Consider the following 16535-nt stretch of genomic DNA (forward strand, 5'->3'; position numbering starts at 1 on the left):
CTTGACATTCCGTATCTTTCAGAGCCACGATCACTTTCACAACTAACTGGGTCCCTTTACCCCTTTTTTGGGGGTTTTTCCCCACTCTTTTTTTATAAACTAATTCCTGCTCTAGCAGTAGGTATTGAACAAGCATATCTTGTTTGTTTTTGATCTGGGAACTGGAACTCTGGGTAACAGCTTTGTACCTAAAAAGGATTGTCCAGGAGAGATGATGCTTTAATACAATGTATTGAGTAATGGTGACATCTGCTGCCTGGCTCACAATGGTCCATCTATTTTGGGCCCTATACGCCTTCTCCACTGAAGCATCATATTGATCAGCATGGAAATCTTTTAAAATCAACCTTGGTTGAGTTTAAACTGTGATCTGTTAAAGGCCGAATTTTATTTTAGTGCCTGCTCTTCTTTTTTTAATGCTTTTTCTTAAAGACTTTTATTTATATATTTATTTTCATAATCTCTACACCCAACATGGGGCTTGAATTTGCAACCAAGAGTCAAGAGTCAGATATTCTATTGACTGAGCCAGACAGGCACTCCTAAATGTTTATTTATTTTCAGGAAGGGAAGGGCAGAGAGAGAGAGAGAGGATCCCAAGCAAGCTACATGCAGTCAACACAGAGCCCAACGAGGGGCTGGACCCCACAAACTGTGAGATCATGACCTGAGCTGAATCAGGAGTCAGGAGCTCAACCAACTGAGCCACCCAGGTGCCCCTAGTGCCTGCTCTTTAAAAGGGAGTTGGATGATGGTTTGTAAAGAAATAAAAGGAGGGGCGCCTGGGTGCCTCAGTCAGTTAAGCATCCAGCTTTGGCTCAGGTCATGATCTCATGGTTTGTGGGTTTGAGCCCTGCATTGGCTCTGTGCTGAAAGCTCAGAGCCTGGAGCCTGCTTCGGATTCTGTGTCTCCCTCTCTGACCCTCCCCTGCTCGCGCTGTCTCTCTCTGTCTCTCAAAAATAAAAAAAAATTTTTTTAACATTAAAAATTAAAAAATAAAAGAAATAAAAGGAGCATCCCTGCTTCTTACCTTTGAAGACCAGCTTGTGTTTTAAACTTTACATTTGGGGGAGGAGGGGCACCTGGGTGGCTCAGTCGTTGAGCATTCAAGTTCAGCTCAAGTCATGATCTCACAGGTTGGTGAGTTCAAGCCCACATCAGGCTAGCTGCTGTCAGTGCAGAGCCTGCTTCAGATCCTCTGTTCCCCTCTCTCTATGCCCCTCCGATACTCATGCTTTCTCAAAATTAAATAAAGATGGTTTTAAAATGCTTCAAACTTTACATCAGTGATATGGATCCGCACTTCAGAAGTCCATGGAGCCCTGTCTGACCTGAAAAGCACCTAACAACCAAGTCAGAGCTCTTCTAGAGGATGAATTATTACAGGTCTCTCCTGAGGGTTCTGTAGAACCAGCATTATTCATTTATTCTATAACTGTATTTTGCATGCAGGCACTACATTAGCTTCTTAGGTTTTTTTTTTTACTATGGCCAACCTATAAAAAGACTGTAAAATCTGCATGGTAATCCTAAATGTTAAGTTCTTACAAAGATCACCAGAGTATTCTGTATACCAACATATGCAATTAGACATTTACTGAATATTTTCAGAGGTGATTGTGATGAGTTCCTGAATTTGAGCCAGATTCCAGTGAATGCATCCTGTAATGCCCTTTGCCTTCTTTAAGCCCAGAGTGTATCTGCTTTCATATGACATGAAAATAGCATGGTCTGAGTAAGCTACATGACAGACATTCACTTAGGACTAGTAAGTTCTTTTCATTGTTGTAAATATGAGAAGGCTATAATATTATGCCTATCTTTAAAGGACCTACAACCTAGTTAGAAACAGTTTTGGAATGGGGTAGAGAGTACAGCACATGATATCAAATTACTTATAATAAAGACCCCACCTTGTCCCAGTCTGTTTCTCCTTCATTATAAATGCAATTAAAAAGAAATAAAGCATGCTTGTTAAATATCTGGAAGACATAAAGCTGGGAGTAAGAAATGAAAGGCTAATGTACTGAATGCTAGAAATCGTGGTGACTGTAAATAAAAACTTTGTGCTGAAACCAGTAAGTTGAACTTAGTAGGAATGAACAGAAAATCCTGCACTTAGTTTCAAAACTCCAGTAGCTTAAGTACAAGATGAGAGCAGACTGTAATTTTCACACTCAAAAAAAAAAAAAAACCCACAAAAAATCCTGCAGACTGTTTCATTAGCCCAAGCTTTCACTTGGTATCCTAAGGCGTGCTGGGCCCCCCGGCACCAGATAAGTACCATGAGATCTTATCATCTGACATACCTGCAAATGCAAACTCAGCTCAAAGGAGAAAATATTCCCACTGACTAGACCCTATTGGGAGTAGACACAACATCTAAGAAGGTCATCTTTGATAAAAAGCCTTCTAGAAGGAGACTGGATTGGTGAGTGACCGGGAAACCAAACTTTATGGAAATATTGAGGGACCACAGGATGTTTAGTCTAGAGAAGAAAAGATTATGAGACTTTGATGGTTGTTTTCCAGCATTTAGAAAGCTATTGTGTGACTATGAGAGGGAGTCTTTAGACTTTTTTTTTCCTTTGGGTTATTTCAGTTCAACCAATGGGGTGAAAATTAGAAAGGAGCAAATTCATTTTGATCGGTTCAGAAGCTTTCCTGCAACTTTGGGAAAGGCTGCTTCTTAAGGGATCTCACCTCCCCATGAATATTCCGGCAGAAATTAGCTGACCTTCTCCCACATAAACTGCTCCCTTCTGGAAAGCCTACATTGTGCCAGCAATTGGCATAAATTGGCAATCACTCTGATGAAAATTCTTTCCAAATTAGGTAGGAAGTAATGTAATTTCTCATATACCTTCCTTAAACCTCCAAACTCACAAAAATTTTGCTAGCCTACAACTAATCCGTTTGTTTCCCCACCACCCGCAACTTTGCTGGCAGAAACAACTGTGACTTAGTTAACAGAAAGTCATAGAAAATATACTCTGAGCAAGAAAATACACTGCTGACCCACTTGGGGGTAACATGAGTATGAAAACTTGGATCATGTCTTGGTTCATTCACCAGTTTGACAGGTAAATACCATTGCTCACCAGAACAGACAAGAAAGGGAAAAGCTTCCCTCAAAGTGAGGTCAACAGTGAAAGGAAGTTCATAGAGCAGAGCCTAAGAGATGAGTCATATATAAGGCTCCACACTGAACCATCGGCAGTTCAAGGGAGAAGACTAATGGCTCTCTGAGCTGTGCGAAGCCAGATGAGGGGAGGTGCCTCTCTGCTCCCTGGAGCCACCCTACTATTTACTATGGCTGTATCTCTTAGGCTTCACAGCCAAAGCTAACATCTTCTGGACACCTGCTATGGTTGTAGGTGTGCCCAGATGTTACCATCCGGTGAAGAAGAAGAAGAAAAGCCACATCTTCAGTTTGCCAAGGAACACATTGGCCAGAAAGTTGCCTTCAGTACAACAAAATGTATAGTTCTGGGGGGAAAGACAATGAAATACTTCTGCCATTAAGTTGCTATCACCAACACTTACCTCTTTGTTTCTTGCCAAATACATCATTTTGGCATCATGTCACTCTGCTTAGTTTAATTGAGAAGGGTGAAATCTCACTCACTTAGCATCACTGCTTAGTTTAGAGGAGTGAAGGCTTAATATTTTAATGTTTTGTAAGCTTATATTTATGGAGGTTGACAAGTAAACATAGAGACAAGCTCAGTTTCCATTATTACCATTAACCAGAAATCACATTACATTGAGGTAGTCTACCTTGTTTTTAAGTTGAAGTGCTTACATAGCGTGGAATTAATTATTTTGAATGGTAACAACAACCACTGGGAAGAACTGGCTAGAATGTAATTTTAAAATGGGTAGTGGGGCTCCTGGGCGGCTCAGTCAGTTAAGCATCCAACTTTGGCTCAGGTCATGATCTCACAGTTCAGGTCATGGTCTCATGATTCATGAGTTCAAGCCCCACATCCATTAAATTTGAGCCCTGTATCCAGTGAATTGGAACCCCATATGAGGTGAGGTCAAGCCCTGATTTGGGTGAGCTCCAGCCCCATTTCAGACTTCACACTGACAGTGAGGAGCCTGTGTGGAATTCTCTCTCTCTCCCTCTCTCTGCCCCTCGCACACTAGCACCCCCCTCTCTCCATAATAAATAAATAAATGAATTTAAAAAATCAGTTGTAGGACTGTATAGTTATAGAGACTTTATAGGACTTCAACTAGTTACTAATAGTGATGCTGTTACGCAGTGAGCAGGAACAATAAGTAACATTTACACTACTATCAGTAGCTTTGCCAAGTAAAAGAACCATTATTATAAAGAGCAGAATGTGATATAATTAATTATCTACAAAAGTAAAATGAGAAGCATCATTAATACTTCCCAGGAAGGTAGCTGCCTTCTACTAATCCAGTAACAAAAGTACCCTGAATAACTAGGGATGATAATGATGATAACAAAGGGAAAAAAAGCAATTCCCTTTTTCCAACTCATTTAAGGGCCCAACCACTATTGTGTTTAGATACCCAGCATACCGCACCCAATGATTAAGGTTGTTTCTATATCACATACTCAATGAGACTATTCTGGGATAGTTGTTCTTTTTACTTGTAAAAAGAGCAATACCTTATAGTTGAGTTTGTTTGGTAAACCAGCTTCCACTTTAATCCAAGGGCATAAGCCTTTTTTTATTTTTATTTTTTAATTTATAATAGTTTATTGTCAAATTGGTTTCCATATAACACCCAGTGCTTCTCCCCACAAGTGCCCCCGCTCCATGACCATCACCCCATTCTCCCCCACCCCCTCCCCCTTCAGTCTTCAGTTCGTTTTCAGTATTCAATAGTCTGTCATGATTTGTGTCCCTTGCTCTCCCCAACTCTCTTTCCCCCTTCCCCTCCCTATGGTCCTCTGTTAGGTTTCTCCTGTTAGACCTATGAATACAAACATATGGTATCTGTCCTTCTCTGCCTGCATAAGCCATTTTAACATGAGATGAATGATAAGGCACCTGAGAAGTGATACTAACACTCTAGATATATGAATTCACTTACTCACAAGAATCCTGTGCCATAGGTACTATCAATCCACTTTAGCAGAGGAAGAAACTGAAACACAAAAGGTTTTAAGAACTTACCCAAGATCGCACAGCCTAAGAACTGGTGTAGGAAGGATTTCAACTCAGACAGCCTGGGTGGTCCCAAAGTCTAAGTACTTTACCCAGTAGGCAGTACCGCCTCCCCGGTAACGGTATGTAGTGAAAATTAATCAGATGTCTAGTGTATACCAGGCACTGTGTTAATCTCTTTATACACATTAGCATGTTAAGTTCACCAGGTCAACTGTTCTGTGTCTTTGGCATAATACCCTAGCTTGCATATAGTCTCTGTTAAGACTGCAGGAAGTTATTGTATCATCTCTTTCTCGTAGGGGTGGGATGGTCCAAACCAGTGAACAGTATGAATTTGTACATCATGCTCTGTGCCTGTATGAGAGCAGACTTTCAGCAGAAACTGTCCATTGATTCTCTGAAGATTTGATTCTCTGAAGATTTACCAGACCATCAATCTCTAGGGGTAATGAATCAATTACCCACCTGAGGCTTCTGGAGGGAGCTTCCTGCAATGGAAAGAAAAGAGAAGTCCTGAAGCCAGGCTGTGGCATGGATTGTGGAAGGTGGCAACACAATTAAAGGTTGCCAGCCCCTTGTGTATATGAATGCGTTTGTAAGCATCCCCTAAATTATTCTGAAGGTCCTGTGCTGATGGAGGGATGATCGATTCTCACACAGCTAAGGAGGATTTTGTTTTGTCTGTGTTGACCACACAGAATGTTCGGATGAAATACTCAGAGACCTATGTCCTCAGATGACAACTGGAGGAGCTGCTGAAGAAACTATTATTGTGTGTTTAGATGCTTTAATGTTTGCAAAATCTGTCTTGTGAATGGACTGTCCGCTGTTAAACTGTTCCTGTTTTAAGTGCTATTACCTTTCTCAGTTACCAGAATCTTGCCGTTAAGGTCGCAAATGATTGATAATGGATTTTTAACAAATACGTCCTTGTTTTTGAAAAAAAAAAATCAAAAGCAGTTCTATTTTATACAGAAATGTGTCTTGATAGTATTACCTACTAAATGTGTATTTATCAGTACCTCCTGTCAATCAATTACAGAGCACAATGATTGTCACTGGGTGTATATGTATTTACTCTCTATTATTGGACCTGGCAGTGGTCGTTGCTCCAGAACTCCAGCCACTGCATTTCTACATTGTGAGTCATTTTACTTTAAAAGGGAAAAACAAATTTGTAGCAACTATGATGTATCAAGAATTTTAAATATCTGTGTCTCTTTTACTAAGAAGGAATTTTTGAATATTCTGTTTACCTAGAATCTCTCTCCCCCACAAAAAGGCAGACCTTTGGGGATGAAGTAAACTGCCCTATTTCTAGATGTTCTCCAAAAGGTTGCTGCCATGGATATTCTTAAATTTCTGCAAGGTTTTAATCCTCAAGAGACAAATAAAGTTAAAATGCACTCAGCAAACACTAGATGTTCTGCTCAAATATGAATTTTCAATGCAGCTATGTTGACTTTGTTTCATACTGCCAATAAACTACTCTTAATACCAAGTATTGAGTAAAGCATCTACTTCTTTTTCCTCTTGGAAAGAAGCTGTTATCTTTTGGGAGAAGCCTGGAGTAGATACTGAAATAGGTTTAATTTTAGTCTCTGCCTCTCCCCAGTGGAGATAACTATCTCTAAATGCAATATTGTCATCACTTGAGGGATAATGATCTAAAAGTGCCATCATTATGTGGTTTTTCTCAATAGACTCCCAGCATATCATTAGACAAACAGTACATGTTTATGCCTTTATATCACTTGTCATAGACCCTCATAAATTACATGGCTTGTGTTTATTCAGCAGAATCAATATCACCTGAAGAGATGTAATGTTTTAGGAACATTCAATTATCTAAGATTACAATTCCTTTCTTCCCTCTTGAGGTTAAGAAGTAATCATGTGCCAAAGAAATGTAGGAGAAAACTTACATGTTTTCTTCTGCTCCTGGAGGTCAGAATTTTTTCTACATTAAAAAGGAGAGGTAATCATAATCCCTTCTTTCTAAGGAAACAGACAAAAGGACACTGGTGTAAAACTTCCCCAAACAATTCAATAGGAGGAAGTGCTCGTCACTGACTTTTTCCCCCCACCATGAAGGCACATTTCCTTCCTAGTCTCTGCTTCTCTTATCTGGGAGATTTCCCCCCCCCACCCAAGCAAAGCATGAACAGTTGTTAAATGGAAAATGGAGGCTGAATTTTACATGGCGATTCTGACGTGCTTAATCTTTGGGAATTCAGGTGAGTAGGCTTGCTTCCCTTGGGGCATTTCTCCACTAGCCCACAGAGGAGACTCTGTCCTTTGAAAAGTGTCTGAAATAAGGCGGAAATGGAGCCAGGTCTCTATGGCAGTTTAACCAAAGACGATGAGGAGGGGGACTAAAAGGAGCCAACTCGGTTCACTCTATTGAGACTTCTCTCTGAAAGAAAATAAATGGCCTCCTCATGTCCTCCTAATGCCTCGGGCAGGTCCTGAACTGGCATCTTTATAGCAGAGAGTGAAGCGCCTTGAGGAGAAACTGATTATTATGTGGCAGTCTGTGGCATTCTCCATGTTTTTTCCTTATCAGGTTATAGTTTTGTTTTTTGTGTACACTAAAGAAGGAAAATATAAGGAGATATAACTAAAGGGAGTGAAGAACTGAGGTGTGTTTTATGTGGAAATTGCTATTTGGAAGGAACGTCTGAATATTTTCATGGGGCAGCAGAGCAAATTAAGTAAAAGCTCAGAAACTGGTTTCTGAGCCAGAATATTTCATTTTTAATACTGGGTTTAACAATTGGATGCTTACTTTTTTTATGTCAAGAAATGCTGATTTTATTTTTAGTCTATCAATTATTGAGGGAAACGTATAGATATTGTCACAATATAGAGAAATGCTTCTCTCCAAGTCTAAGAAATTGTATATGTGATCATCAATAACTTTCATTGGTTGCTATTAGCTGAGAAGGTTTAGAGGGGTGGGAAATTTTGTTTTATTTTTGTTTTGTTTTGGGATGAATGCATCTAGTTTTTAAACACGTATCCAAGCTATATGTAATTTGTAAACAAATACTGCAGTGGTGTCTTGAGAATGGGAAAAAGGGGTGCTTTTTCAGGGTGGGGGATGGCGATGAGATGGAGGGAGTATAATGGTTAAAAGGGGAATGGGGTTTTTATAACTTCAATATATTTAACTAATTGCGTGAAAATATGACACCATATTCTTTGGATGGTTTTGTTTCTCTTTCAAGCTTCCTTTCATTATTTCAGTGGAAGTGTGTTTTCCTCCCTAAACCATGTGAAAGGTAAAGAAAGGGAACAAAGTATGACATTTTAACATTTTAACAATGTCAGCCTTGGGATTTTAAATCACATGTGTTGAATCTGGGACTATTCACTTTGACTGATAGTAATAGCAAAAGAAAATAATGTATTTTCACTTGGCTGATTCATGGGTGGGTTGTTTTGTTTTCTGATGGGCCTTATAATTTTCTACATAGTACTTTATGAGTATCTCATCTTCCAGAGGGGTTTCAGATTGTCCATGTCCATAAACAAGAGTGCCTTTCCAAAACTAAGAGAGTGGTGGTGGGTTTGTGCAATGGGACCAGCCAGAACCAGCAGTGGATGTGGACTGAGGATGGAAAACTCCTTCATGTTGAATCTGCTCTCTGCCTGGCCATCTCCAGTGCTTCTCGTGGCCCTTCCCACCCAGCTGTCTCTACCCACTGCTCCCAGGCACCCCGATGGACTTGCCATGAGCAGGAAGGGTTCCTTGAGGTGGAAAATACCTCTCTCTTTCTCAAGAAACAAGGCTTCAAGGTAGTGGTCAAGAAGGACAGGAAATACCTCCATAGCTGGATGAAAATAGATGTCAACAAGGAGGGAAAACCAGTGAATGGAAGCCTCTGCTTAAAAAAAGGTGAGCTATTCTTTTCAGAATTGATTCTGAAAGTTCTTCTGCTCAATGTTATGTTTGTTTGTTTCACGTTAAAGGGTTATCTATTTACCTCAACACAATGCCTATCTGTGGCAGATTCATAAGCTAATGGAAATGGATCCTGTGGTTCCTACTGATGTGGAAAACTTCATTATCCTTGTTAAATAAGCCCTCCTCGTTAAATAAGCCCAATATCTTTCTTTCTACCTCTTACATTTCCTTCCCTTCTTTCCTTGCTTCTTTTATTAATTAAACAAATATTTACTGAGTTTCTCTTTTGTATCACACTGTAGAGACTTTGGTTAAATACCATTAGATATAGGAATATAAATCTAAGCATAAATGCAGCATACATATGTAATGACTAAAGCCAATGATCAGAAAATTAATAATTTTGCTGACATAGATAATTATCTGATTAGGAGGGACATCAAAATGGTGTTTCAGAAGACTGGAAAGTCTGGAAAATACATGGTGACTCAGCAAATTTCTTGTACTAATGTTTAGGGGTACAAGAAGTCACATATTTTTGAGATGGTAAGAGCCAGTGCACTGTCACAGTTTTCTAACTTGTTGACCATTGGTGGATATAATCTAGATGTCAGATCCAGTAAAAACTTGAATATACGCGCACAAATTCCTGGTGCGGCACACAGTTTAATTCTGTGCTGGGGACTTTATTGTGGATACAGCTTTATTTTCTATTTTACTTAATCATTTTTATTGCTTATTTACTCTTATAGTAGAGATTTGCTTCAGGAATTCATAAAAGATAAAACTAATAGAATCATTAGATATTGGTACAAATGGACCTTACAAATTACTGGAGAAATTCTCTAGAAAAGAAGCCCATCATTGAGAAGACTGAAATTTATCAAGGTTGAGTGAATTATCCCAGATTAATTGGTAGCAGAGGGCTGATTAGAACTCAAATTTCTTAATTCCTTGTCCAGTGTACATTCCATTACAGCATTTCCCAAATGCTTAACCACAGAATTTTGCCCAGTTGACTACATAAGAAGCACCTGGGGGAGCAGAAGGAATCTGCTCTCATTTCTTCTCTCCTACCACCTTCAACATTCAGTCTCAAGAAATATGGACTAAAACCTGAGTTTTTTTAAGTCCCCCAGATAATTTTGATCCATAACCCTGTTTGGGGATCAGCATTCACTGTGCTTTTAAATCTTTTTATTAGGTGTTTATTTTTGAGGCTCCTATGAGTTTTTTCACTATGCTGATCCTTGGAAAGCTTTCTGTCACTCATTCATTTCATAAATTATGTAAGTATTTAATTAGATGCTAATTGAATGCAATCAGCTTTTCTACAATAGAAGTTGAATGTTACAGTCTTGGTCATTTTTTATTGTTAATTTTTTTAATGCTTATTTATTTTTGAGAGAGAGAGAGAAGGAGAAAGAATACATGCACACGAGCAAGGGAGGGACAGAGAGAGAAGGACAGAGAGACTCACAAGCAGGCTGTGCCATCACACAGAGCCAAACGTGGGGCTCAATTTCACAAACAATGAGATCATGACCTGCGCCCAAACCAAGCATTGGATACTTAACCAACTGAGCCACCCAGGTGTCCTAACAGTCCCAATCTTATACAACTTCTCACTATGAGAATAAGATAAACATATAAAAGTCAGCTAGAAAACTCAAATTTATCAGAGAATATATAGCATGTAACACTAGTTTGTACAATTCCTGTCATTGAGCAAGTTCATTGAGGAAGGCCTGTCCTAAACAACACAGAAACATTATAAATATTCCCATTGTAACCACTAAACACAAGAAGTGAGATTCTTTCTGTCTCCGACCAAACCCTGTTTAGTAGCATGCTCTTTCACTGGGACTTTTACAAAGTAAATATGGATTCAGTAGAGAGTTGTTCAAGATAGAATATAATTAATGGGGAAATTATTTCTTTTGATCTTTATGCAAAACATGTCCAATGATGGACTTCACTTCAAAAATAACTGGATCAAATGGACCATTTAGGTAGTTAATCCCTAAATGTGCCATATCTAAAACATTCCCAACAATGTGGGTTGGAAGAAAAATGGGCTTCTAGAAAAAAGCAGAGTAAAAATTTGCACAATTGCGGCACCAAAACAAAAATCTTATATCTTAATACACATGGATAATACGTGGATAATACATACTAATGTTTGAACACAATTATAAGCTAACATATTTTTCTGTTCCATCTCAAACTTACCATTGATTAAAGATACAGAATGATACTAGTTGACCCATAGCACGAAAGCTCATTGATTTGCTAGAGAATCCGTTGTGAAAAATTAAATTACATTTAAATGTTTGCAATGAATGGCTCCAAATGTCCTTTTTTAAAGAGTTGATAACTAAATATGATAATCTGACAGCACAATTATGCATATTGCTCATTCATAGGATACGAATATTTTTATTAAGTTCTTCATAGCATATCTGTGAAAGTCAAAAATCTGAACTGTTTGTTTCATAAAGGAAACATTCATGATATCATTCATGTACTTAAGTAATATTTCCCTAACACCTACTATGTGCCAGAGCTTGTGCTATAGGTATCTTGCACCAGAGACTCTCAACCCAAGTGTCACATCAGATTCACAGTGGGAACTTTGAAATAAGACTGATGTCCAAGCTTCATCCTCCAAGCCAATTAAATTAGGTATCATATTTATTTAAAAAAAATTATGTTTGTTTATTTTCTCAAATGTATATTGGAGAAAAGAGGGGGGCAGAGAGAGAAGGAGACAGAATTCAAAGCAGGCTCCAAATTCTAAGCTGTCTGCACAGAGCCCAATGTGAGGCTCAATCTCACAAACCATGAGATCCTGACCTGAGCCAAAGTCAGTCATTTATCCGATTAAGCCTCCCAGGTGCCACTGGGTATCATATCCTTTAAGTGCTTTCAAGATTATTCTAATGTGCAGCCAAAGTTGAGAATCACTATGTCTTGTTCCTTACGGTAATGGGGAAGTCAGATATGTAAATAATCGATTATAATAGATGTAAATTTAAGAAAGTACCCTTTTCTCGAATATACATTCTTGCCAGTCATACGAGATCGGTTACCTGCAGGGTGGTATGGCCATAGACTATATTCTTGCCAGTCATATTAAACAACTGTGTTTTTAAAAATTTAAGGATAATTTAAAATCTGCATATTTTTTACACAATCCTTTGAGTGTCCACTGGGTTTTGTCATAATTTAGCTGTGCTCTATTCTCACAAAGCTCCCTTTTTTTCCTTCTTCCTCTCCTTTCCTCAGAGTTCCTCTATGACAAGGTGAGTTGAGGAGGCTTCTAAAGTGGATTAAAATTCAATGCAGGGGTTCCTGGGTGGCTCAGTTGGTTAAGCGGCTGACTCTTGATCTCAGTTAATGTTATGATCTCATGGCTTATGAGATTGAGCCCCATGTCACGCTCTGCGCTGACAGCAATAAGTCTGCTTGGGATTCTCACTCTGTCCCTTCCCCACTCTCACACACTTGTGCACGCACTCTCTCTCAAAAGAAAGAAATTAACATTTTTAAAAATTCAATGCAAAAATTGGTGTGTTTTTTGAGAGAGAAGGATCTATACTAGAATCCAGTTTCCTCAAATAGTAACTGTCCCTGAAAGAGCACATTGCATGCCTTCATTTTGGACAAAAGAAGGGTGTACCTGGTAGACAGATTCTTTAAAAAAAAATCAACCTTTTATAAATTTCTAAAATTAGACACTTTTAGTTATTAATCTGAGTCATAAGACCAATAATTAAAACATTTCTCCAAAATGCCAACATATCCGGCTAAAAATTGAAAACCTCCGTTTCCTCCATACATTCTGTTAGTCAGTGCCTGATGTCCAGGTCTTTGGAAACCCTTATACCTTTAGCAATGTGTCAATAAAACGGGTGATTGACAGGCTTTCTCCATTTTTCTCCACACATACTGGTGTTTTATGGGATAGTTACACCCTTGGAGTCACTGAATGAAGAGTATAATTTTTAGAAATCCTTCGTGTATAACTTCTCAACCTTATTCTACAGAGTAACACAAAGCGGTTATCAATAACACCATAAGAATAAAGAAAACCCAAATTCAGTTCAATAATATTGCAATCTTATATAATCACACTTTTAACTTTTTTAAAAAGATTATTACTTTAGGAGTAAAAATGCATTCAGAGGTCCAAATCTCTAATTTACAAACTCTTTAAACATAGTAGTTCTAAGACCTTCTCGATGAAAAGTGCAAAATGCCAGCCATCACTTGGATACTTTTCCCAAAGATGCCAAGTGTCTACTTATAAACAGTTACTTTCACTCAGCGGCATTTGCATTGAATGGAGAGTAACATTTTATGTAAGATGTCAGCTAGCCAATCAGCATCCATTAGCATATACTACAGATTCACTCATTCAAATCTCATATTTACCTAAGGGCAGGGAAATATGGCAGACACATTTTCAAATGTCCCTAACATGACTGAGCTAGCGAAATCGCTTAAAGAGATTTCACTGCTGAAGTCAACCAATTGCTGACAGATTTGATATAACTGCTGGCTAACACAATTGTTTAATTGTAGTGATGTGGGTGAGGGAATAAAACACATTAGCACTGTAATATCCATATGTACTCTTGGGAGAAACAGTTTTAACAGAAGCTCTTTCCTTTAGTGGTTGGTAGGAACGCTTGTAAGTATAGAGAACGTAAGGGGAAAAAAAACAAAACAAGACAGAACAGTGTCTTTTGTAGGTACAGATCCAACTTGGACCAAATTGCTATCATGGGGCTTATTTTCTCCTTGCATGATTATAAAAACATGGGCCTTACAATTGACCATTTGTTTATGTGATCATTGGAAATCGTATGATCACTGGTTGCCGATATACAACTTATGTGATTATAGAAAAATATCTAGCATAGCATCCAGAGCCTCCCAATCATTTTTAGCCTGTGACATGTCAATGAACTCTTCAGGGCTCATCCATGGCTATGTACGACTTTCATGGGCCCTTGGCTCTGCTGTCTTTGTGGGCCCCTTCCCCCATTAAAATAAATAATTAAATAAAATAATTTCATAGATTTTCATGGGCCCCCAAATTCTCATTTTGTCCTATTGTGTGAAGAACCAAATTTAAGCAAACATTTTCTTTGACTCTGACAGTTCCTTTTTGTTAATTTTTCAAATTAAATGATTTTTTAAATGTCATAAGCCCTTGGTACTGTGCCCATTGTGCCAAATGGACAAGTCAGCTGGGGGCACCCACTTTCCATCTTCCATTTTCCTGGCCTTGCTTAAGTAGCACCTGCTTCAGCATCCTTCTCCCACAGCCTAGTAGCAATGAATTTAAAAACCATTCTTCCCTCCCCTTCCAGCATAGTTTCCTTCTACCCCCATCTAATATACATCCAGGTCCCCAAAGAAACGTAGGATTAGGATAAGCCAGGCACATCTTTCTAATGCAACTCAGAGCATAGCAGTTGAGTACTAATTGGCTATTGAAAAGTATTGCTTTCATTAGGTTTTCATTTATTTTTTGTTTTACTTTAAATGTTTTACCATGCTCTGCATTGATGTTTTCCTATATGTTAACATCCACTTAATTTTTCTTTCTTTATTTCTAATATTGGCTCTTAAGTCTGTTAAAAATTTTTTTGACCTCTGAACTTCTCTGACTTATTTGTTATGTCTCCTGTTGTTTGCAAATTCCCCCTCATTGGTATCTCTTTTCACAAACTTTTCATATCCTTGTTCAATTTTTACATAGGCCTTTTTTTAATGTCCCTTTTATATAATTGATTACATTTTCTGAAATGTTACTCTTTTCATGATTTCTGAAAATTATTTAGGCTATTGTAACTCATATCTCTTTCACTTCACTTTATTCTAGCCCAGTCTTGTAGAATATACTTAATGTGCAATATATATGCATAAATCCTTCTTGTTCTATAGTATCTTCTGTTTCATTTGTTATCTCTTTCCCAGATTATTTCCCCACTTTTTTTATTTCCCCACTTTTAAAAGTCATATTCTATTTGGCATCTTCTTACAGAAAAGAAAGTCCCAATATAGTTGAAATTTTCTATCTCCAAATTGAGTTCTGTCCAAGTTGTTCTGTTTTCAACATGGTTCAAAGTTATTTGTATCATTTAAATGAGGGAAACTAACAGATTGTGTATTTTTATTATCATTATACAAAAATCACACTTCTATTATTAATCATATCTGAACTATTCATAGATGAATTACTTATCTAGAAAACATGTTGCTTTTTTAAAAAATATATTCCAAATATCATCCTGACCTGGTACAGTCACTGAAATCATCTTATAGGCGTGTTATTTACAACTTAAGTGCTAAAACCTTTTAAATAGTACCCAGTATGGTGAACCCTACCTTGAATTGTGTTCTAAGAGGAATTATGCATAAAATGGAAACAATGTGGTAGCAATGGTACAATAAAACTTTTAAAAATAGCTTCAACATATTGTTCCATTGTGTAAGAACTTTTCCTTGCATTTGTCAAAAGACATCTTGCTCTTTCATGAACTGTAAAATGCATATACCTTTTTTAAAGAACGTCAGAAGAATTTATAGTTACCAAAACATTCAAAGATCTACTATTTTTAATGTAATTTCATAGCACCCATTTCAACTGAGTTCAGGAGATGAAAAGATTAAAATATTTTGATTGCTGTATGTATTTCTATGATGGATTTTCTCTACTCCCATCTACTTTAAATCCTTCAATAGCCACGTAAAGAAGGATTAGAATTCAGTTTGGCTTATATTGTGTATATGGCTAAAACCTCATGGTTAGATACATATTACAGTCACTGAGAAACTTGTTAAACATGCAGGTGCTAGGTCCACACCAAATCTCTGAGTGGAAGGCCAGGGCTTCAATATTTTGAAAAGCTCCAGAGAGGATTCTGATGCCTATCAAAGTTTGCAGACCACTGCTTTAAAATACACAAAATTTGCAAACTAAATATTAAGACTAAAGCTTCTTTCCTGCTTCTTAAATAGCACAGGTTAAAAACACAGTCACAAAATGGAGGGATACCGGCCTTGGATATTCTTTTTTCTTTGGAAAAAAAAGGTAGTGGTCTAAAATGAAAAATGGACTCGTTTGGTTTGGAGTGTTTTAAAAATACATTTATAAGGTTAATTAAAGACAATTGCAGAAGATTGAGATTTTTTTCCATAAGATGCTTCAAAGCTATGTGTAATGATAATAAGCTATGTTATTCACAGAAGACATTGCAAGAGTGTTTTAATCATTGATCTGATTTGGGGAGAGTCCTGTTTCATCCATTAAACTAATCATGTAAGTTGACTAATAAAAGAAACTTCTAGAATAAGAACTTGCCATCTTCTCCTTAGTGAAGAAGAGCAAGCATAGGTTGACATACTAAGACACATAATTACATTCTACATATTAGGAAGCTTCTTTTTTTTTTTT

The 16535-nt window shown here is 37.7% G+C and overlaps 2 protein-coding genes across 2 annotated transcripts in view; both read left to right on the forward strand.

The window, feature by feature from the left end:
* PTPRR (protein tyrosine phosphatase receptor type R) overlaps positions 1-6656 on the forward strand; it is a 240837-nt gene extending 234181 nt beyond the window's left edge. The window contains exon 13 of the mRNA XM_029955453.1: positions 5454-6656. Coding sequence (XP_029811313.1) covers positions 5454-5547 — 94 coding nt within the window. The 3' untranslated portion in view covers positions 5548-6656. The remainder of the gene's footprint in view (positions 1-5453) is intronic.
* Positions 6657-7328: 672 nt separating this feature from the next.
* Positions 7329-16535, forward strand: part of PTPRB (protein tyrosine phosphatase receptor type B) — a 114314-nt gene continuing 105107 nt past the window's right edge. Inside the window, exons 1-2 of the mRNA XM_029955233.1 lie at positions 7329-7391; positions 8660-9055. Coding sequence (XP_029811093.1) covers positions 7337-7391; positions 8660-9055 — 451 coding nt within the window. The 5' untranslated portion in view covers positions 7329-7336. The remainder of the gene's footprint in view (positions 7392-8659; positions 9056-16535) is intronic.

The sequence above is a fragment of the Suricata suricatta genome, chromosome 10 (genome assembly GCF_006229205.1).
Source record: "Suricata suricatta isolate VVHF042 chromosome 10, meerkat_22Aug2017_6uvM2_HiC, whole genome shotgun sequence".
Classification (NCBI taxonomy): Eukaryota; Metazoa; Chordata; class Mammalia; order Carnivora; family Herpestidae; genus Suricata; species Suricata suricatta.